The 24,243-nt window shown below is 44.2% G+C and overlaps 1 protein-coding gene across 1 annotated transcript in view; it reads left to right on the plus strand.

Annotated features, from left to right (window-relative positions):
* Window positions 1-24,243, plus strand: part of LOC128330492 (macrophage mannose receptor 1-like) — an 88,301-nt gene that overhangs the window by 41,177 nt on the left and 22,881 nt on the right. The window contains exons 18-23 of the mRNA XM_053263480.1: window positions 1,026-1,093; window positions 8,123-8,226; window positions 11,281-11,423; window positions 12,253-12,367; window positions 17,271-17,410; window positions 21,810-21,912. Coding sequence (XP_053119455.1) covers window positions 1,026-1,093; window positions 8,123-8,226; window positions 11,281-11,423; window positions 12,253-12,367; window positions 17,271-17,410; window positions 21,810-21,912 — 673 coding nt within the window. The remainder of the gene's footprint in view (window positions 1-1,025; window positions 1,094-8,122; window positions 8,227-11,280; window positions 11,424-12,252; window positions 12,368-17,270; window positions 17,411-21,809; window positions 21,913-24,243) is intronic.

Genomic DNA, 24,243 nt, shown 5'->3' on the forward strand with positions numbered 1-24,243 from the left:
CTATGTGCCAGTTGAGGGGTGTCCAGCAGGCAGCCTAGTGGGAGGTGCTGCCAGCCTTACTGGCTCGGGTCACGTTGCAGCCAGAACAGAAGATGCCACAATGGAATGCAGCAATTGGGGGAGGGCCTGCACAGGAGGATGGTCATCCAGGGAGTGTGGGAGGCAGGCAGCTCTGGCCGGGCCATCGCCGGAACAGGGAGGAAAGAGGGCGCTACCCAATAACGTCAGAGTGGTGACATGGGGAGATGGGCAGGGCCACATGGGAGTGGAGGAATCTGAGGAAAGGGACACAGCTGTTCGCAACCAGTGAGAGAAGGAGCCAATAAAGCAAGGCAGGGGCTGCCATACTTGCCAGGGGCTATTTAAGGAGCGAGTTGCTGGGGATGAGGGGCAATTTGGGAGAGTAGAGAGCTCTGGGCCCATCAGAGGACCAGCCAGTGTGACCCCATAAGCCAGGAGGAGGAGAAACCAGGTGAAAATCAACCCCCTCCCCTCCAAAACTCTGAGGCCCCACAACAAGAGGGCAAGACTTGCTGGGGCACAGCGTGACAAGGGGGAAGGAGAATTCCCACACTTGCCCTCAGGCTCTAGGAGCTGATGGAGAAGGAGAGTGCCGCAGCTAGGATCATGCAAGTGCATGGTTTTTCACAGTTGTCTGGGTGTGGGCTGCTAAGTGACTATCCATTCAACATCATGCCCTTGCATGGTGTTGGCTGCAGTAGCTCCTGTCAGCTCTATCACTTCCTGATGCTAGAAAGAAAAGCAGGAATTCTCCTTCCCCTTGTTTCCTGTGCAGCATCTGCTGGCAGTTTTGCACAATGCACAACCTCACTAGCCACCCATAGCTGTAGTACATTCTGTCTCTCGTCAGAAATCTTGTTCTGTATCACCGTATATAGAGAAACTGTTTTTACTACATAATAGCTGAATTATATCCCTCAAGAGAATATACAATTACTTTATGTTAAAGCTATGTTATACTTTTTTTAAAAAATTGCTTCCAATTCTTCCTATGTATGTTTTAGCACTTCTTTTATGGAAATCCCCATGATGCTTACATTGGTTTAACCGTGGGTCTTGATAGAAAATTCGGGTAAGTGAACCAGAAAATGTCCTCCCCACATTATTTGCAGATGATCATTCATTCATTCATTCATTCATTCATTCATTCATTCGATTTCTATGCTGCCCTTCCAAAAATGGCTCAGGGTGGTTAATTGCAATTGATGAACCAGTGATGAGTCAAGATGGGGTGATGAGAGGAGAGCTGGGCTTGTGGTAGCAAGCATGACTTGTCCCCTTATCTAAGCAGGGTCCACTCTGGTTGCATATGAATGGGATACTTGATGTGCAAGCACTGTAAGATATTCCCCTTAGGGGATGGAGCCACTCTGGGAAGAGCAGAAGGTTCCAGTTCCCTCTCTGGCAGCTCCAAGATAGGGCTGAGAGAGATTCCTGCCTGCAACCTTGGAGAAGCCGTTGCCAGTCTGTGAAGACAATACTGAGCTAGATAGACCCATGGTCTGACTCAGTATATGGCAGGTTCCTATGTTCCTATGTGATATGGAACCAACAACTATCATTAATCACAAATATAAATGAGCAGTTGAATTCAAATTCTGAGATTATGATAAATGATGAAAAAAGGCACAACAGCAACATCAAATGTCATGAAAGAGGTGATACATCAAATGGGGCAGATGTTCCAAGATTATCTGATTATGATCTTATCTTCCTGTTTCTTTTATGGATATTTTGTCATTCAGTAACTGAAAAACCTATAGTTTCACCAAAAATGTATTTAAATTTCAATAGCTCCTTCATCCTTCTGTGCAACTGATATTATAGAAAGCCATGCATAATTCAGAGAAAAGTGAAGACTCTCTTGAAGAGTCTTGCTATATATGGATGGTTGCAACAGGCAAATCCAAATGGCACCCTGCGGTGAAATCACCTGACCTTTGCTGCCACCAAAATAACTATGATCTAAAGTTTCTTTTTTAAAACATAAAAACTTTCTTCCTCAGTAGCTATTTTGGGCATTGGGTAAAGGATATAATGGCCATAAAAAGTGGGGGGAGGGGGAGAACTGATAGATTGTGCTGATAGATTTGTTCAATATGTTTTTATTAGTACACTTTTATAAAATTAGTTCAGTGTTGCCTTATGCGTTTCAAGGCAGTGCTCTAATAATAATAATAATAAAATTATTCACAATGTTATGTTTTTCACAGTGTTATCTACCTGAGAATTGCCTCTGAAGAAGTGCATTGCCTTGAAACGCATGCGGCAATACTGAACCAATTTTATAAAACTGTACTAATAAAAACATATTGAACAAATCTATCAACACCTTCGGAGTTCCCCCCCTCCCTTTTTCGCCTTAGATTTGTTGGTGCTTTGTCCTTTTTCTTGCCCTCCCCACTCTTTAGCTTTGTAAAGGATGGAGCCCCAAACAATGTCTCTTCTCTTATAAAAGTAAAAAGCACAACTTTTATTTCAGCAAGCAAAATGTAAGTTTTTTTAAAAAAATTCTCTCGGTAGTTGATGAATAATATAAACATATTTACATGATATTGTGGGTGTCTTCCTGGTGGGCTGTTACAGTTGTGGCTTCAACTAAGAGAATCCAGTCATTGCCCTCGTTGTCATTCAACTGCTAGTGTTGCTGTTTCTTACTCAGAATTACTTCCTTCCAGCTCTTTGGCTGACAGGTCCTGCTCTCCCATTTTGTAGAAGCTCGGGAGGAACTACCTCCCCCAGGCATCCCTGCGGTTTCCTGCCACCCTGTGTGAGTGATGAGCTTCCTCTTCGTCACTCCTCACCCATCCATCTCCGGGCACTCCTATGGAGCACTGCAGCCATCCAACTTTCCCTGTGCCAGTGCTGGGCAGTTTTTAGCGCAGTTGCTCTGTGAGCAACTGCCTCCTTGTGGTGGCGACTGGGAATTCCAAAACAGATTTCCAACGTTTCTGAAGTGCACAGTCCGAATGTCCTGCAGCATAACATGGACCGTGCAGACCTACCCATGCCACTGTAGGCCTCTAAATAATCTGGTCGCACTGCTGTGCAAGAGGGCAATACCAGCACTGCTGATGGTACATGATTGTCAATAGAATCTTATTCCCAATGGAAGTAGTGTGTGAGGTGCGATTGTGCAAGAGTCAGCAGTACTAGTGATTTGGAGCTGTGCAGGTGGAGTTCAACCATCCACATCATACTGTAGGAGATGCCAGCCTCTATTATTTGGGGTGTGTGTGTGTGTGTGTGTGTGTGTGTGAGAGAGAGAGAGAGAGAGAGAGAGAGAGAGAGAGAGAGAGAGAGAGAGAGAGAGAGAAAACTGGACAGTAACTTCTGGACAGTAACTGATGACAGGAAATTGGACAGTAACTTCTTTCTTAAGATATTACTGTATAAGCAGGGTATCAGGTTCTCACCTCAAAAACCTCCTACTAATAGTTCTCTGTGAGTTATTTCTCTCCATTCGGCACTTCTCTGGGCTTTCCTCTTGGTGACTTCAACAGCCTTTTCTCCCCATTCAGGCTTTCCTTCCCTCCTGAACAGTGGCGGAGCCTGACTGCCAGGGGCCCGTGTGCAGCGGCGGCCCCACTCACCCCGCCCCCTGCTTCTGACGTCAGACATGGAGGCTAGCCACGCTCCCGCATCAGATGCGGGGGGAGTGGTCTGGCTCCTGGGGCTCCATTCGGGAGTTGGGAGGGAGTGAGACAGGCCAGTGTAGGGCTGGTTGTTTAATTCCCCAAGGGGCCACATGGCCCCTTTGAGAGCTAGACTCAGGCCAGCACTGCATTCACAGCACGGCATGGAGCGGCTCTTCCAGGGAAGAGCCGCTCCAGGCCGTGCTGCGAATGTAGCGCCGGCCATTTAACTCCCAAAGGGGCTGTGCAGGGAAGAGCTGCTCCTGCAGGGAAGAGACGCTCCTGGCCATGCCACGAACACAGCAACCCTTTAACTCCCGAGCGGGGGCCGCATGGCCCCCGCTCGGGAGCTAAACCAGCACCCCTGCGTCTGATGTCAGATGCAGAAGGCATGTCGAGGCCACAAAGCACGGCCCCTGATTGGGCACGGCCCAGGTTCTTTGAACCTGTTGGCCCAATGGTGGCTCCACCTCGCTCCTTAATTCACCAGCTTCTCTGTCCAACCTCAGGCAATTGTCAAAACCTCCAGCTGAACTCGTCTTCTCTTGTCACTTTTTTCCTCCCTTCAAGAGTAACCTCACTGATCCACTTAAACCCTTACAAATCTCTTAGTAACAATTACTAAATTGGACTCCACATAACAATCCAGTTATCAAACCAAACATAAACATATCCCCAAATCAAATTAACAGAGTCTACACACACCCCATGTAGTGATAAAAATGTAATAATAAATGAAAGGAGTTGACAATTTGCTGTCCTTTTTCACCCCAAGATCAAGTGCTTGATCTCCTTTTATCTTGACAAATTATTATTGTTTTCATCAACGTTTTGACTGCATTACTTCAAGTAATTCTGCCGAACATTGTCAATATTGCATACTTTTTTGGCTGTCTTTTTAACAATTGCAGAATTTCAATACTGAAATATTTTTCCAACTTGAAGATATCCTGCCTTTAATTCAAAACAATACAAAACATTGAGGCTGTTCACACGTCCAGAGATCCCTGGGTAGGAGAGGGTTAAATCAGGGATCCCTGGGGAACTGGGATCCCTCCTGACCCAGCCATGCTGAAACTGGGTAATCCAGGTTCACTACCCAAGTTAAAAGTGAGGTAGGAGGACAACCAAGCCCATCCTACCTTCTTCTGTGGTCATCAGATTTTCAATAAATGCAGCTCCAGCTGCCAGTAGCCATGTTTATCATAGAGTTCTGGGCTTGTAGGACCAGGAAGTCTTGAACTGCTATAGTATTGAGGGCTGCTTCTCTGCTGTTTACATGATGCATTGTGGGATACAGGAGGACACAGCTTAGGTTTTCTTCCTTCCTGGAGTGCATAGCAGCCTGATAATTTTATTTATTTATTTATTTTATTGAATTTCTATACCGCCTAATATAGAAATCTCTAGGCGGTATACAGATTAAGACATAATATACAATATAAAACATTTAAAAGTCATAAAAACAGATTAAAATTACAATAGAAAAAAACATATTACAATTTAAATTTCAGTTAAAAGCCTGGGAAAACAGGTACATCTTCAGAGTTCTAAAAGCAAACAGAGAAGGAGATGCTCTTATTTCAACAGGGAGTGCGTTCCAAAGCCCTGGGGCAGCCACAGAGAAGGCCCGGTCCCGAGTTGCTGCGAAATGAGTTGGTAGCAATAAACCATGTGCAGACAGCAAATATATATAAACATGCAAATTCAAAAATTAAATAATAATAATATATATATATGTGTGTGTGTCCTAAATTCTTTAAATAAACATACATATTTCAAAGGAACACTAAAAAATGTCCAAAGTTGCCCAGAGCACAGAATAATGAAGATGGTAAAAGTATACCAAGCTTGCTAAATCAGTATGAAGGACTGTGATGTTACAACAGAACACCAAAACAAGTTCACTATTTCCCAAAGTATGGGATAGGAGATGTTGGCAAAGTTCTACTCCTTTAAATTCAGCATAGAGAAATGTGCTGTAATGATAGTCCATTCTGTTATCTAGAGCTTGTAAGGGTAATAATTCTTTTGCTTGGAGGTCCCTTAGCATAGAGAGATGTGTTGTAATAATAGTCCATTCTGTTATCTGGAGCTTGTAATAATAATTCTTTCACTAGTAAGTCCTTAAAAACTGTCTGGATATTCAGTATTTTTTGCCGAGGCTTCCTCATGAAGGACTACAGAATAAAAGTATTATCATCAATTCTATAACAAACAGTATAACAAATGTTATTAAGATAGAAACAGTAATTCAAATATCATACCTTATCAGCTCTGTGTTCATTCTAAGGACAACATTTTGTATGTAAGATGTTACATTGAAAGAGGGCTATATATACATTTGATAAGACACCCAGAGGGCTTCAATTTACAATCATGCACCTTGAAACTCCTACATGGAGTCAATCTAGATAAGCTGAGGAGACCAAATATTCAACAACCAGCATTGTTCATTCAAGAGATCATAGCAAAGATCCATTCCTTATGTAAATTCACACATAAATAAAGCAACCCGTATCCACCCAGGATTGGTAACAAATGATCCCCCAAACCATCAACAATTTAAGATCTTTCAACCAAAATAAATAAACTATAGTAAATAAACAACCAGAGGCAGAATCACCAACTCTAAAGCGGGGCTGAGCTCTCATTGGAGGAAACATGCCAGGTCCAAATGTGTATTCAGGCCCCTGGCCCCACTGATCTATACCTATAAATAAATTCAGCTTCTTTATGCATAAGGATTTTCCATGCATCCTCCCTCCTGCCAATGTATGGTTTGTATTTAAATAAAATACAAACATTAGAGTCATTTTCAGAATGTTGCTTGTCAATGAAATGAGGGGTTAAGGGAGCCTCCATATTACAATTTCTAACTCTTGAAATATGTTCAGAAATTCTCGTTCGAAGAGGCCGTGTGCTCATTCCAATATATATCATGGGACAAGTACAGGCAATCATATAGACTATATTTTTTGTACTACAATTCCCAAAACAGTCCAGGAGCACCGTTCTATTGATGGTTGGAATATAGACTGATTTGTCATTTAGAATCACCTCACAGGTCTTACAATGGCCACATGGAAACGTACCCCTTATATCATCTTTATGACATGGTGTTCTGTCAACATCTGCTCTAACCAAAATATTGCCTAAATTTCCAGCATTACGAGAGGCCACAATAGGTTACCTTTCGCAACCACAGTGGCTGAAATGGTCCATAGAGTTTTCTACTTTAGGCTATCAAATTAAAAATTTGGTTAGATGACATTGGCATTAAATTGATGACATCCCAGGTTGCCTTATGGGGCCTTTAGAAAGGCTCCTTATGGCCATTGTAAGATGGTGAGGTGATTCTAAATGGTGAGGTGATTAGAGGTGATTCTAAATGACAAATCAGTCTATATTCCAACCATCAATAGAATGGTGCTGCTGGACTGTTTTGGGAATTGTAGTACCAAAAATATAGTCTATATAATTAATAGTCTATATAATTATTTAAAGAATTTAGGACACACATATATAAAAAATATTATTATTTAATTTTTGAATTTGCATGTTTATATATATTTGCTATCTGCACACGGTTTATTGCTAGTTTTGGTTTGTTCTTTACATGTGTGGCCCTTTTATTACATGTGCCAAATGAGTTGGTGGCAACTCTAACCGGAGCTCTCCAGATGACCTTAATAGGCAACAGGGTTCACGACAGAGAAGGCACTCTCTTAAGTACCCTGGGCGTAAGCTGTTAAGGGCTTTATAGGTAACAACCAGCACTTTGTATTTCGGTTGGAAACATATCGGCAGCCAGTGCAGTTCTTTTAGAATCGGTGTTATATGGTCCCTTCACGTAAACCCAGAGACCAATCTGGCTGCCGCATTCTGTACCAATTGTAGTTTCCGAACTACGTACAAAGGCAGCCCCACATAGAGTGCATTACAGTAGTCAAGCCTAGAGGTTACTAGCATATCTACCACCATTTTAATGTGATTTGTCTCCAGAAATGGACGTATCTGGCGTATCAGCCGAAGCTGATAAAAAGCATTCCTGGCCACAGCCTCAACCTGAGAAACCAGGGAGAATTTGGGATCCTGGAGCACTCCCAGACTATAGTCTGTGGGTTGAGTAATTTAACTCCAACCAGGGTTTCAGATTGTCTGGGAGGCATGAGGCAGGAGTGTGCATCCCCTCCAGCTCACTCCCACATGCATGTGAGAATGGGCTCATTGTAAATGTATGCATTTTTTCAAAATATTTTATTTTAATAAGACAATACATAAACATGAATAGTAAAACTGATACATAATGACATCATTAACCATCCTTCCAGATATGTAAATAATTAGATGGAGGAGAATGACTAAAATTATCTTGATTTGTGAACAAATAGATTTATGCATTATTAATGAAGAATCAATCCCATTGTTCCATTTACTAAGCACTGTAATATAATTGTCTTTAGTTGGTTGGATGGAACTCCAGTGTCCTATCAAGCATGGGCCCCCAATGAACCGAACTTTTCAAACGATGATGAACACTGTGTGGTTATAACTAACTACTTAGCAGGCAAGTCTAATTGCAATATATGATTGTTTTCTACTAGCATGTGTAGATGTTGAGAATAGTGTAAGAAACAGATGAAAGATCATAAGATCACTTAATTAACATGGAATAACTGATACGCACAAAATATGTGGTCATGGTACTTATTCCACCCATGCATGTACCTTGAAAGGTTGGGTGTGTTTATTAACTTACATTTTAATAATCTTCTTTTGAGTATAACAGAGTATTCAAAGCTTGCAAAGGTAACAAATCCATATTATGTGGACAAGAGTATAGAGCCAGAGAGAGATACAGGTAAATGCTACATAGACTTGTAAACTAAGGATTGTGTAAATGGCATTTTAGTAACTTAGGTACTGAGCAGTTCAATCTTCTAAACATTAGAATCAAACATGATGTGACATGGAAGTTCCATGTTTGGAACACCCAATAGCTTGTTCTTTCTCAAAAAGCAGGTTTGAGTGGGGAATCACTGCTATGGCATCAAGCAAGGGATCTTCTGTTACTTTGCCTTGCACCAATTGCTTGAGTTAAATTAGGTCTTAAAGTTGCTATTAGCAGTGGAAGTAAAGTGATTGGAAGTTTTCTCTGTCATAGATTTGGGGACATTATTTGCATTAGGACCATAGTCTGGTGACAAAAGATTAACGACTCCCGTGCCTTAGCCCTGGCTGAAATAGAACACCTCGTTCCAAGACTCTCTGAGAAAGAAAAAAGCTTTGAGAGTTCACTTCTGACCATGGAACTGCCATGTTACATCTACTTTACTATTTTAGTATTTATTTTCTGTCTTAAAAGAGAATTGGGATATATAACTCTTCCACTGAATGAGCCTTCCAAATCTAGTGCAGGATAGGTGCATGCTGTGAAAATGCAGCTCTACTGCATGGCACACATTCTCTTAGCAGCCCATTTATGGGATGCTGGGGATAATGTAACAATGCATCAGGCAGAAGTCAATCAAGTGCATCCGTGGAAAGTTATTTTGGGTGCTATGCCTGTTGAATTTCTGCCGGGACATTTATTATAGGAGGCGGCAATTTGAAGAAGCACCATGTCTATAGTAGGGATGTGTATGAACTGCGGTTTGTGCACTGGTTCAGCTTCATGGAAAAGGTGCAGAAGAGGGCAACCAAAATGTTCAGGGGCCTGGAGCACCTTCCTTATGAAGCAAGGCTATAGCATCTGGGGCTCTTTACCTTGGAAGCAACTAAGGGGAGACATGATCGAAGTGTATAAAATTATGTATGGAGTGGAGATGGGTGGACAGAGATAAATTTTCCACCCTCTCTCACAACACTAGAAACAGGGGTCACCCCATGAAACTGAAGGTTGGGAAATTTAGGACCAACAAGAGGAAGTACTTTTTCACACAGCGCATAATTAATCTATGGAATTCTTTGTCATGGGATGTGGTGATGGCCACCAGCTTGGATGGCTTTAAAAGGGGCTTAGACAAATTCATGGTGGACAGGCCTATCAATGACTACTAGTGTGGGGGCTGGGGGCCACCTCCAGCCTCAGAGGCATGATGCCAGAGGCGTATCTAGGGAAAATAGCGCCTAGGGCAAACACTGAAATTGTTCCCCCTGTCCAAGCATCTGACACCCATCTTTCAGATAACTTTACCATAATATCAGCTGATAAATACAAGTCAAGCTCGTTAATCTTTTAATATTTCAAAAACTATTTAGCAGTGGACTTAGCCAGACCAAAAAATGCTGGAAAACTACAAATTTCAGTATGTGGGGGCTCATGAAATACCCAAATACTATGTGGAGATGTACTTGGAAAACTAAACAGAAGTGCCTGTCTAATTCTCTACTATGCATTGTATCATCACCATTACATAAGTTTTAAAAATCAATTGAGAATTTGACTGTTCCCAGATACTCTGTAAATAATTAAAGGATATGCAGAGTAAACTGTGTCACTGCTTGGAATATATTCTAGTCTTTCAGAAAGACAGTTAAAATGAGAGAAAGAGAGCAAGAAACTCCCAGTGGGCCTTAATATTAAGGGTTTCACACTGATTCAAAGACAAACTCACCAGTAATAGCCATATTAGCAAGACATCACATTTAACTAACTTATCACAAGAAGCAAAGTAAGAGCAAATGAATACAATCCTAGCTCTTAAGCGTCAGCTCAGTATTCACAAGCCCTGATTCTCTGTACATAGTGCCAATCTGAATATGTGTACAGTGTCTTGTATTATATTATTATTATTATTATTATTATTATTACCTGTAGCCCCTTTGGGGGGCTTCCTAAAGGCTGGGTTTTTTTGCAAAGATTCCCCCTCACCCCACTGGCCTCTAGGGCCTCGCAGGGACCATTTGAGCATGTGCAGTGGCCGTTTTTAAAAATAATCTTTTTTTTAAAGGCCACTGAAAACAAAATGGCCACCGTGCATGCCCAAATGGCCTCTGCAAAGCCTGGCATGACCTAGAGCCTCACAGAGGCCATTTGAGCATGCACGGTGGCCAGTTTGTTTTTGGCAGCCATTTTTTTTAAAAAAAATTAATTTTACAAAATGGCGCCCCCTTCAAGTGGTGCCCGGGGCATGTGCCCTGCCTGCCCTACCCCTAGATACGCCCCTGCATGATGCCTCTTAATACCAGTTGCAGGGGAGCAGCAGCAGGAGAGAGGGCATGACATAGCTTTTGCTTGTGGGCTTCCCAGAGGCATCTGGTGGGCCTCTGTGTGAGACAGGATGCTGGACTAGATAGGCCTTCGGCCTGATCCAGCAGGGCTGTTCTTATGTTCATGGGGAGGGGAATGAGGAGTGGGATCCTTTTTTTAAAAAAGGGAGAGCAGGTCCTTACCTGCTCTCCGCCACCGCATGCAGCAGGGCACTGCATATGGCGGTGGAGAACAGGTAAGGACCTGGTCTCCCTTTTAAAAAAAGGTCCTGCTCCCTACTCCCCTCCATATGTCACCGAATCCATTCGGTCATCCTCTGAACCAGTTCTGCACCGAACCTCAGTTTGTTCACATCCCTAGTCTGTAGAAATGCATCTTGCCAGATGACAACATAACTCTTGTGTTTAGGTGTATGGAATGATATCAATTGTGGCTCTAAGCTGAGTTTCATCTGTGAAAGGCACAACAAATCTGTTCGTTCAACTGTTGCTCCCACATCACCCGCACCTCCAGGGAACTGTGAGCCAGGCTGGCTTTTGTTCAACAACAAGGTAACTAATACAGTACAGGGTCAGCTCCAGATTTCAGCAACACCTGAGGAAACAGCCCTCTGCTGCAATGGCAAATATTTATATACCACTTTTCAACGAAAGTGCTCAAATCAGTTTATATAGAAAAATAAATAATAAATAAATAAGATGGTTCCCTGTCCCAAAAAGGCTCACAATCCAAAAGGATATATAAGCTGGACACAAGCAACCACCACCGGAGAGATGCTGTACTGGGGTTGGATTGGGACAGTTGCTCTCTCCTTGCTAAATATCAAAATGTAAAAAGTGTCTCTTTGCTTAGTTAGCAGACACCCCTCCTACTGCAGACCCCCTAAGGTTGGCTTACCATGGCAGATGGGATGGTAGAAAGGAGGAGATAATAGAGTGATCTCCTAGCTAAGATGATCGATCTGCCACCACCTTCAAAGGTTTTTGAGCATAGAGGTGACCTTGGGGATGGTCGGTGGACCCTTTTGAGGGCCTTGGGCCTCAGCAGTTGCCCAACCATGGCAGCATCTGAAGCTGGACCTGTACAGTGGTCACGAATATCTCACTACATGGTGCTGCAAAATGAAAGTTACATGGGATCTATATTGCAAATGTCCAAAACAACTATTATTTTTATAAATACCTAAAATTTTGAAATGAAAATGGGTATTTTCATAGTGATAAGTGAAAAAGAAGTTTTATGAAAAAGGACTCCAAAAGAGTTTTCAGCATTTTACATCTTTAAAAGATGTAAATCTTTAATAAAGCCATTAATTTAAACACACGTGCTGTCCCTGTCCATTCTATGATTGATGACATTTTGGAGTTTTCCTCCCCACAGTGCTTCCAAATATTTGGTTTTCACGAAGAAGACAGAAAAAACTGGGATGAGGCACGTACTGCTTGCAGTAATCAAGAAGCAAACCTGGCAACTATACCAAACAAAGCTGTTCAAGGTGGGTCCGTTTTTTAATACATGTAGTTCATGTAGGCTTAAGAATTGTAAATGGTGAAGGACCCTTTTTGACTTATGTGCATGCTGAAGGAACCACTGAAGTTACAAGGAATGCATATTAGATCCTTTTCCCTTGTCTCTCAGATAACATGAGAAACCACAGGCCATGTGTGAGAAGCTGGAAATGGAGCAAACAAAGATGTAAAATCTCTCCTGGATTTTTCTCATGACCCAAGCAGCATGGGCAGAATTTATTCTTGTCACTCATGCCTTGAATGTATCCTGAATAGGAGTCCATATAGTTATCTTGCAGCAGCATAAAATGTTATGTTGCTTTTGACTGATCATATCTGACTTCCTTGACATGGCTGCTGACCATTCCACAAACAGTTAGAAATAAGTAATCTGGCAAAAACTTAGTTCTTCCAAAATGGAGTTCAGAATAAAAAGGACCATATTCCATTTTGGAAAATTGCAAAGTGTACGAGGCTAGACAAACCTACATGATTGTCAGGGAATCAGGTCAGGATGCCTCGGGAAACCGAGACATGTCCCAGGGCTGGATTTCCCCTTGGCAGGCCTCATTGGGCTTCTCTAACCTGGCGGGAGAGAACACAGGCAAAAGCCCCGGCCAGGGGATGTCCTGCTGGTCCTGGCAGGGATTGGAGAAATTGCCGCTAGACTGAGGCAACATCTCGTGAGACTAGGGGCAGCTCTCACAAGATTCTGGCCTGAGATCTCACATGCTGACAAAATCTCACAAGACCTACCCTGACTGTTAGGGGCTATATAAGAAAGGAATGGCCGATTAATGAGGGGCCAGTTCAGGAGCAGGGCTCATGCTGGAAGGAGCCTTGGGATTCTGGTGGGGCCATGTGGTAGCTGCTCCAATGGAGGCTTGTAAAGGCAACAAGCCGCTAAATCAGGAGTACTGCTCCACAGTGCCCATTAACTCTGAGGCTGGCCTGGCCGTTTGAGGAGCAAAGAGACTGACAGTGATGTTTGCATTTCACTTCCTTTTGTCTATGTAATGGATACTGGACAACATTACTGGTCTGCTACTGATGCCTGGTCTCAGAATTGGGGCTTAGAAAGGCAAACTCAAGTATTTACTCCTCACCTTCCGAGGGGCTCCCAAATGAGACCCAAGCCCCTATACCCAACATCCAATTCAGCAGGGGCTTCATTTAGCACCATCAAGCCCTCAAACAGTCCCAGTCCTCCTTTCATAAACACACCCTTGTGTTGGGAGACTGGTGGCAAGGAGACCTCCTGGAAGTGTAGCCTCAGTCTTTTCATAAATGCTTCTGTTCATTGGTCAACACTAGGAAGCACTGAGAACTATTTTTCTGTGTTTTGCCATCAATGGATGCTCCAGGGTATGCTCATTGGAGCATCCAGGCCTTAACTATAAGGCTCCCACTACAGGGCTCTCTCCATGATGTTACCTCCCCTCTTGCCAAAGTAAGTTTGGGTAAATGAGGAGACGGGGCAGCTTACCCTTAAGGCAACATGAGGCAATGGCCTCAAATGGCATATCCCACCTCTCTCCACCAACTGTGTGCATGGTGTCACCTGCCTACCACTGTAGCTGACACTCCTCAGATCCTCACTGCCCTCTCTTTCTCTCCCCCCACCAACTGGCCCAGCCCAACCCCCTGATGCCACTGCCAGCATCAGAGGTGGTGCTGCCTCTTGCCCACACTGCCCTTCCCCATCTGTTTCATGCTGGAGTTTTAAATGATGAGTCAGCAGCAGAAGCAGCAGGGAGGGAGGCACTTCTAGCAGTGAGCAGCGAATGCTGTCACTGCTGCTTCTCTAGTTCAATTAATTTGTCTCTCTCTTCCCTCGTACCATTCACTAACAGACATGTATGAGGGGAAGAGAGTGAGCAGGGAAGGGAGAAGATGCAGGTCACCTTTGGACATCGCATGAAACCTCTGGTATATGGACCTGTGGTTAATTTTTGAAGCTGAGAATCATCCTGCAGACAATCATCCAACCGTAGTCAATCCTGCAGACAATCGTCCAGTCCAGCTTGCTGGCTGGGGATTAGCCCTCTTATGAGAGGGCCAGTCCACAAGAGAACCAGAAGCACAATGAGCTTCAGGTCTCCACTGGACTACATTCTCGTGAGGTAGGCCATCCAACAATAGGGGCTCCCACTGCTGTTGGGCTCCCCAGTATCTCTGGTTAACAATAGAACTCATACTCCATACCTTCCCCTCTCCACTCAACCCTTCCAGATTTCCAAGGAGTCTGGGCCACACCATGTGTCCAAGTGGTTTCAGGTGGGCAGAGTTGGGAAAGACTGGGATGGATCCCAGCCAGATGGACCAGGCTGGAACTGGTGTTGCAGCTTATGTAAATCAGCCACTGTGGGACATCCCGGGGCAGGGCACCAATGGATTTAAGCAATTCCCTAGCAAGCCAGGTGGCTGTGTGGAGCAAAAAAGAGAGGCCTCTCTGAAAGTCCATCTGGCAGCAATTTCTGCATGTCACCTCAGTTAGGACAGATACTCAGTCTTCATCCACCCGGATTCTAAGCACTTCCTCAAGGGCATAAACAATCTCTACCCTCCAGTGAGAGAACCATTTGAGCCATGGAGTCTGTCCCTTGTGCTCACATCCCTCACTGAATCACCCTTTGAACGACTGCTTTCCTTGTCACTAAAGAACCTCTCACTCAAGACTGCTTTCCTTGTAGCTATTGCATCTGCCAGAAGGGCCAGCAAGCTCTCCACCCTGCAGGTCAACTTGCCCTATACGAAGTTCTATCTGGATAAATTAGTTCTTTTACCAGACCCTACTTTCTGCCCCAAGGTGGTCACTGACTTCCACATTAACCAGGACATTATTTTGCCTACCTTCTTTGTCATCTCTTCCACTCCTCTGGAGCATTCCATGCACTCCCTCAATGCCCTTAGATGTTTATTCTACTACCTGGATTGCACTAAACCCTTCTGGCACTCTAATAAGTTGTTCATATCCTACACAGGTCCTAACAAGGGTTCTGCGGTTTCCCGTCAAAGACTCTGGTTGGATGGATTGATTTTTTCCTGTTACAGACAACAAGAGGTCCAGTTTCCTGCCAGAGTTTGGGTTTACTCAACTGGAACCATGGCCCCCTCTGCCATGTCAAGGATTAGCATGGCTGACATTTGTAAAGTGGCCACATGGTCCTCTGACCTACCTTTTGTGAGGCAGTATGCTGTGGATCTCCACTCAGCTGCTGAGGCAAACTTTGGTCAGGCAGTCCCCAAGAAAGTATTCTCACATGCTAGTACCCACTTCCATCTTTGGAGCTAGCCATTCACCCTGTTGTGAGAGAACATGGATCACCTCAGATATAAACTGGTTGCTTACCTGTAACAAATGATCCCTCTGTTGATCCATGATCACTCACAACACCCGCCCGACTGTCCCCACTGCTAGCATGCATCCACAGTGCTTTGTTGTGCCTACCTGCCTTGCCTACACTTCTCCATGAATTCTGTTAGTTTTGATGCAGCGTCCAAATCAGGAACTGTCTCCCGCCTATTTTAACGGGCACTTCCTCATGCCTCAGAATGGTGGAGAGTACATACTGGAGCTATGTATTCCTCCTTGGAACTACTGAGCAGGTGCAGGAGACCCAGTTGTGAGCGAACATGGATCACTAGAGAGATCACCTGTTACAAACAAGCAACCTGTATTTACAGAGGCAGCAGAATTTGGACAACATGTTGCCACTGTTAAACCTGAGGTTTTAGCAGTGAAACTCACTATAAACTGAAGGTTCAAATTTGGGTTTAGGGTTGAAAACCAGCCCACGGTTGTGCGATGAAACCGCAGTTTCATGCATTTGGACGACCACAAAATTGAACCTCTGGCACATTTGCCTCCAGTTTGGCTTTACATCCAAAGGTCATAACTCAGTGTGGTGTTGAGGAAATGAATGATGAGCTCCATCAGGACTAATTCCAAATCAGTGCCAAGCTTACAAAGTCCATTTGGACCCAATTAAAACTGAGCCCCAGTTTGTGTATTTGATTTGGACCCATTCAAAATCAAGCCCATTGGAGATCATCTATCACTGAGCAAATTCTAGAATTTGGTATAAACAATTAGCTAAGATGGGTTCAGCCCTTTTTATCTGAAATAATTCTAAATATCATGATTCACACCATCATTATGTTACGTCTAATTGATGGTAATGCATTCCCTACAGCTCTCCTTGATTGGGAAGCTTCAGCTGTTGCAAAATATATGCTTTCAATCATCCTAATAAGGTTTAGATATGGGGAGTGTTTACCAGGGTAGATGCTTTTTTATGTATAGGGGCTACACTCAAGTTCAAGACAGCCAAGAAATTTAAGTTCAGTTTCAATTCTGGTTCATCCTATAGTGCTGTTACACCAACATCACCACTACATAAGTGTATCATTCTACCAGTGTAGCTGCAACAGAAACATATCTAAAGACACACCAAATCCTATGCTGCTCAGATAGGAACATAGGAAGCTGCCATATATCGAGTAAGATCACTGGTCCATCTAGCTCAGGATTGTCTATGCAGAGTGGCAGCGGCTTCTCCAAGGTTGCAGGCAGAAGCCCCTTTCAGCCCTGTCTTGGAGATGCCAGGGAGGGAACCTGGAACCTTCTGCATGCAGTTGCTCTTCCCAGAGCAACCCCAGGAATATCTTACAGTGTTCACATGTAGTATTGCATTCAAATGTAATTACTCAGGGTAGACCCTGCTTAGCAAAGGGGGAGAAATTTGCTTGCTACCACAAGACCAGCTCATATTATACCCTGAACCAATTTTGGGCTTTGGGCTCAGGCTTCATTTGATTCACTGCTTCTAGGTGAAAGGCATGTGTCAAATCCTTTTTGGTCAAATATTGTCATTGTTTTTTATCCAGCTTTTCTTACCATCAACTTTAAAAGTGTTTCAACCAATGCCTGGATTGGACTGAATCATATAAAGAAAGCAAGTTATCTATGGACGGATGGAAGTGGTTTTGACTATTCAAGCTGGGCCCCAGGTTTTCCCAATTACAATGTAAGTCCTTTGCCGCGGGACTGGAAATCAGAGCTACTACATTCCATTCATGCCCCTCCCTTCCAAAAAGCACAGGCAGTTAAAAGGATGATGCTCAGGTCTACTTATTCCAGTGCCAAAGTGAAGTGCCTATGCAGTGGTGCCAGTTTTGTCAATCCTGCTTCAGAGTCTAAGGCAGGAACCCCATCCAGGGATGAGGCCCCAATATGCTGAAAGGGTATGGGCAGGTCTCCCTTTCCCAGCTCCTTATCCAGCCATTCAGTTTTGTGCTGTTCCCAACCATCACTCTCAGGGTAGGTGGAGCAGGCCACCTGTTCCCTTCACAAGGGCACCAATTGCTCATCCTCTCACTTGTCCAACAAAGGCTCTGGGTCTGTTTTCATAATACTTGCCCTTCTCTTGGCTAGTTATAGAAGCTATTCACACAATTGCTCAAAACCGGGCTGGGCTCTCGTAGCCTGGTTTTGAGCAATCGTGAGAGCCACCGGGCTTGCGGGTGAGCCCGGTGGCTCTCTGATGGCAAGCCCGCCTAACTACCCCTCACCCTAAACGAGGTTGACGGAGCGAGCACTCCGTTAGCCTTGTTTATTTGATTGTGTGTCAGCCACGACTGCTTGTTGACACACTGGGGTGGGGGGAGGGGAAGGGAGGGGGACCCCAGGAATGCACCGCACCCTCGCCTGGTGCCTTCCCGGGGTTTGGGGGATGGGGTGCCATGCGGTGGTGCTCCCCTTTCTCCAACCTCCAGAGCTCCCAACAGAGCTGTGGCCGGGCGCAGGAGTGCCCGACTGGAGCAGCTGCTCACCTGGGCAGCCAATCCAGCCACCCAGCAATGAGCGACTGCTCGTGTGTGAGGAGAGCCCAGTCTGATGCTTCACACCAATCATGTGAACTGTGAAGCACCTCATTGGGTGCATTCCAGGAGTTTAAGTCTTAGTCTCCATCCTCAGTTCCTCTCTCACTGTACTTGCCTTTCCAGGCAATCTCTCTCAGGGCTGATGCAAGGTGGTTGACAGTCACAGGACAAACCACTAAGGCTGCCGCCACCAAGCATGCTACCCTTCGCCCGCCACACCCCTACCCCTGCATCAGCACATGGATGAGGGGGTGTGATTGGTGCTGGGAATGAACGCAGAGCAACTCTGTGATGAAATGAGGTTTGATGTTTAAAGCATGTGTAGTGCCAGATGGTTGGTTGTATTTGGAATGTTACTTGGGCAAGAAGAGGTGAAAGCCCATACTAAGAAAGTCCAGCAAAGAAAAGCCCTGCAGCCACACATGGGAACCCCCTGTTGGAGAGAGAGGGGAGGGGGTCAGTTTAAAAGAATGTTCGGTTAGAAAGCAGTTAGAATTCAGTTGTTGAAGTGAGCAGTTGGAACTGAAGGTCCATTGTGTAAAAGTGTCTGATGTACAGCCTGTTGGAGATACAGCTCCTGATGGCTGCCCCAACCCCTTGACCACTAGGGGGTAGAGACAGTGAACAAGGGAATCCCGTCTCTGTCTACACTTTCTCTACTTCCCCTTTTGTTAGTCTTAGAGTCTCAGGTTCCATTCTCTCACCTGGAGAGAGAGAGAGATACTCCCCCCTTCTTCCTCCCCTCTTCCTGTATGTAGCTAGCAGCAAGGCATATAGGCCTTATCTATCTCCCTGATGGATTTCCTAAACAAACTACTTTATTTAGAACTTGAACTCCATGTCTCCAGACAGTATTACCTGCTGCAGCTGGGGTAGATAAAGAAATCTCCCCTCCAAGCTCTCTAACATAGCCTAATGAAAAGGCTGTCAGGGGTGGGTGGAGAACAAAGTATTGTCTGGTCAAAAATACATTTAAAGAGGATGAGCTTTGTGAACTGTGAAGAGAAACAGTTTAAAAACAAAGATTCTTATGAAAGTTGAGCATGCCCGAAGTGTATGAAAATATTTTCTGTAACAGTCAAAACAGTCCTGTAACTAAGCGAGTAAACTCCTCTACTTTCTAAGTAGAGAACAAAGCTAACATCAGAACTTATAATTAATAAGCTTCTATTTTATTCATCTTTAAATAATCTGTGAATAAATTAGTCTGTTCTGCCATACCTACAACACCACGTTACCACAGCAGAAGACCTTTACTTAGATCCCGAGATCCTGGATCTTCATAGTCTTTAAATAGTGACAGCAAAATGTATCGGTTAATTCTGTGATTGATTTTTAAATTGTTAGTTTTTAATTGCTTTTATGTGTTTTTTATGTGTGTTTTTAACTGTTTTATCATTGTAAACTGCCCAGAGACACGTGTTTGGGGCAGTATACAAGTGAAATGAATGAATGAATGAATGAACACTGAGAGGAATAAAAATCATAAATTCAAATAAGTGCATTGGAGGGGGGAAAACCCCTCAAGACAAGCCTCTTGGCCTCTCCAGTCTGAGAAGCATTGTCTACACCAGCTTTCTTTGCGGGCTGGATGCTTTGTTTTCTCACTTGCAAATGAGGAAGAAAAAGGAACCATCCACTGGTTTAAAAAAGTGTTTCATTGGCTGTAGAGAGCAAGGGACAGCTTTGTGTCATTCCCAGTGCCAGCCATGCCCTTTGCATCAGTGTGCTGATGCAGGGGGAAGGGGCACAGCTGAGACCAGGTAATGTGTCCGGTCTAAGCAGGGGTGGAGGGAAGCAAGCAGCAGGAGGAGGCGTAATGGAGCAGTGGGTAGTGAGGTGGCCCCTTGGTGGCCTTTGTGGAGCAGTCCAGGGAAATTTGTCCCTCCTCGCTCCCTACACACCTGATCCCCCTCCTCTTTTATCCCTGCTTTGCTTTTAATCATCTCATTGCCTTATGTCAGCCTCTCAAACCCTTCTCCTATCTATTTTGACTTTCTAATCTCTCCCATTATTTGCCCTTCTGATGGCCCACAATGTCTCTGCTTGGTTTCTACCAACTCCCAATTTTGACCCATGATGCCAAATTGCCCTCTCATGATCTCAGACTCAGATGCCAGCTTCTGCTGCCAAGCCAAGCCAAGCCAGCTGCTCGGCAGCCTTAGAAGAGAAAAAGCTGTGGCTGCTATCACTTATACCCAGCTCCCACCCACACCCTACTTGCAAAGAGTTTTATGGTGTGAGTGTTTTTCTAGGGAGGCGGTGGCTGTCTGTGATGTTCCATGCTTGCCATGGAACTGAAAATATTGACAAGTATCCCGAAGTGTTACCAGGGCTATGAACCCATTCCAAAGAGCCCCGGGAAGGGGAGAAATGAGACAATTCTCAAGATACACTACGATTAAGCCAATTGTGGTCAGAATTAGGCCTGTGTATTACATGCAACAATGAAATTACATCTAGTTAGAATTCTGCACTTGCATGGATTCTCTCCAGAAGGCCATTCTTCCATTTGCATTTTGCCAGTTTGATCAAGACAAGAAGATATTCCCTTAATGTTCATTTTCCTAGTCAGAGTTAGCCCTGCTTCCTTCCTAAAACCAACCACAGCATTTATGGACATGCATTCAGTTATATGTTCTTTATACCCTTCTGAGTTTGATAGAAACAAGTTAAGGAATATTTTTCTCCTTCTCACATTCCTCCCCTATCCTCTGGTGAATACTTGCTGCCCTATAGCCTTCCAACTCTAATCTTCCTCAACATATGGGCCCTGGGTTTTTAAGAGAACGGCTTCTTTGTAATGAACCCCACCGCTCATTGAGATCATCAGGAGAGGTCCGTCTGCATTTGCCACCGGCTTATCTGGTGGCTACTCAGGGACGGGCCTTCTCCGTTGCTGCCCTGAGGCTTTGGAATGTGCTCCCTAGTGCAATAAGAGCCTCCCCATCTCTGACATCCTTTAAAAAGTCCTTAAAGACGCATTTCTTCACCCAGGCTTTTAACTGATATTGCTTTGATTGTTTTGAATGTTGTTTTTAGAATATTGTTTTAACAATTTTAAATTGTGTTTTACATTTCTTGCTTTAAAATTTTTGTTTTGTTTTGTTTTTGTTTTTAATTAATGTTTTACTTTTTAATCTTGTTGTAAACTGCCCAGAGACGTAAGTTTTGGGCGGTGTAAAAATATGATAGAGAGATAAATAAAATAAATAAGTGTTCTACTTGTGTTAGGAATTGCCTGCATGGTGGCATCATTACAACATGCTGCAGCAGTCTAGCTGGCATAAGCAGCTGTGGATGTGGCAGTGGCCAGGCAATGGGGATGCGGGGGGTTGGGGGTGGGTGGCAGCCAGGTGATACAGTCTGGATAAATAGGTAATGCAGGCCATGTCCAGCCCATGGGCTGTAGTTCACTCACTTCTGTTCTAGTGTGAAATATAGGAAAGAGGACTGTAAACACAATCTGGGGGCAGAAAGATGAAATGTGATACCTTTTGGCTTGTGTTTATCCCCTCCCCCATTTATATTTATATTCTATAGGGTCAGTGTGTTGTAATGATGAAGAGGCCTGAAAGGCAGGCAGGAAATTGGAAAGATGAACCATGTTCATTAAAGGAAAGCTACATCTGCCAAAAAAATACTGGTAAGTTTCTAGAAGAGGTAGAAAAGAAATGATTTGATCTGGATCGTGATCCGTTGAGATCCATAAGAATGGGTACTGCACCTGTGCAAGATCCTCGCAGGTGGAATACTGCAGCTCCTCAAGGTGCCTGTGCCCTACCTTCATAGCTCCAGCGTGGTATTATTTAAGGTGGGCCAGATGCCATGTTCTTCAGTTCTTTTCTGGCTGCCCTTGTGATCAGACCTCGTGCTGTAGCTCCTTGTGAAAGGTTCTTTAGTGAGTTCACATTCTAAAAATAACCAAAACAAACTTTTATCCTCACGGTTATCAAAAATGGAATGGACCTTAACAACGATTACTGACAAGGACTTCGAAAGATGACAAAAAGACTTTTAAGAGGTGTGAGGGCTGCAGTAGAGTCAAAGTCCCCTCAAAGGATCTCCATGACATGTCCCTGATTTGACTAGGTGTAGGACACAATGTCTCCATTTGCAAGATCTGTCTATCTTTTTCAAAGCAGACAAGAAAAAATCTGGCTCTTAGGCTGCATGCTATGATCTACGATGAAGTTTTGAGCCCATTGACGTCGGGAGAGCCGCTCCCATCAATGTTGAAGGTGACATCGCGGGCAACTCCAAGGGCTGCTCCAGCAAAGCAGTCAAAAACCTCGTCATCCACTTTGACAGTGAAGGGTTTCAAAAGCCCTAAACCGCCAACTTCTGTCGGACACTCGAAGTAGAAAGAGAAGAGGATGCCCCTTCGGCACCCAAGACCAAAAAACCTGAGACAATTGACTTAACGGAGGATTGAACACCTTCTCCTTCCAATCTACAGACCATCATTATCAACCAACTAGAAGCCTTGACTCCGAGGGAGGGTCTTGACATCAACTATCCCTTGGCACTGAAGATTTTGACATTGAGATCAAGGTTGATATCACAGGCTCCCAAACCAGTCCATTCTTCAGCATCTTCGATGCCCATGGATCAACATCGAAAGGAATTGTCGACATTGAACATTGACAACCGTTCCTGCCCCTGTCTTGACTCTGAACACCCCAGTATTGTCGACGTTGATACAAGTCACACCTCGATATCATCCACTGGCTCCTACTTTTGACATCAAGGAAGGTGATGAAGACACTGGACTGGACCCATCTACAGCACAGACCTTACTCTACATATTAGATTCCAGTGTAAGTACTCCTTCCACAACGATCTTCAAGGGCTTCCTGTCCCTGAACACCGAGTGTCATGTGGAAGACCCAGGGGATATCAGCCACGGAGCAACCCACTGCCACTCAACTGCCAGTGTGTTATGCCCTCTCCATGGCTTACCTAGCCACTACTTCTTCGTGGCATGCTTGTGGCTTTTCTCACTGCACCATGGTGCCCACTACTCTGGCTGGTGTGGTCATGGACATGTCTTCTCCAGGTTTTCCCTATGATTACCAGGAACACAGACCATGGAAACCTACACAACCAAAACCTTACTACACTTTGACATTATCTCTCACACAGGTACTGCCTGACACCTTGGCATTCGGATATGCCACCGTCTCTCAGTACAAACTTGCTATGCATAGCAAATCAGTGTTGACTCAAACTATTACTCCACCTCCTCTACATAAATTAGTGTCTTCAATTACTCAGACAATGGTCTCTGACCCTAAGCCAAAGAAGATCAGCACAGAGACACAAACAATAACACTGAACCAAAAGACGACCTCTATTGAAACTCAAACACCTGAGCCTACATCACCAGCATGTTCTGCTTCTGATAGTCATCATGGGTCTCAAAATCTGGACATCAAAGATCCGAACAATTTGCTTGATCCTCCTACAGACGTGCCACCAGCTAGAACATTTCTCTCCTATAGTGGAGATGAAGGCATACCAATAACAAATTAAAGATATTGCCGAGGCCCTGAGTCTGGACTTGAAATCTCAGTTAGTGACCAATGATGACCCAGTTTATAACTTCATGGTGAAATTGAAATCTGCACAGTCAGTAGCCCTGCTGGTTCTTCCCACAATCTCCAGCGTGGCACAATGCGGAAGGTTATAAACATCTCCACTCCTACCTCTAAGAGATTGGAGAGCTTATACTGGATACAAGAAGCAGAAAACACTTACCTTTTGAGCATCCGACCCCACATTCCCTGGTGATCAATTGTGCAACATCCACGAAGTTGGGAAAAAGGCACACAACACCTGGATATAAGGAGGGACAAAAATTAAACATCATGGGCAGGAAAGTGTAGTCCACCACCTTCCTTTCTCTCAAGATAGCAAATTACTCTGTATGCATGGCAAAATATAATCATTGCCAGTGAGAGGACCTCCAACAAGA

This window comes from Hemicordylus capensis, chromosome 6 (genome assembly GCF_027244095.1).
Source record: "Hemicordylus capensis ecotype Gifberg chromosome 6, rHemCap1.1.pri, whole genome shotgun sequence".
In the NCBI taxonomy this organism is placed as follows: Eukaryota; Metazoa; Chordata; class Lepidosauria; order Squamata; family Cordylidae; genus Hemicordylus; species Hemicordylus capensis.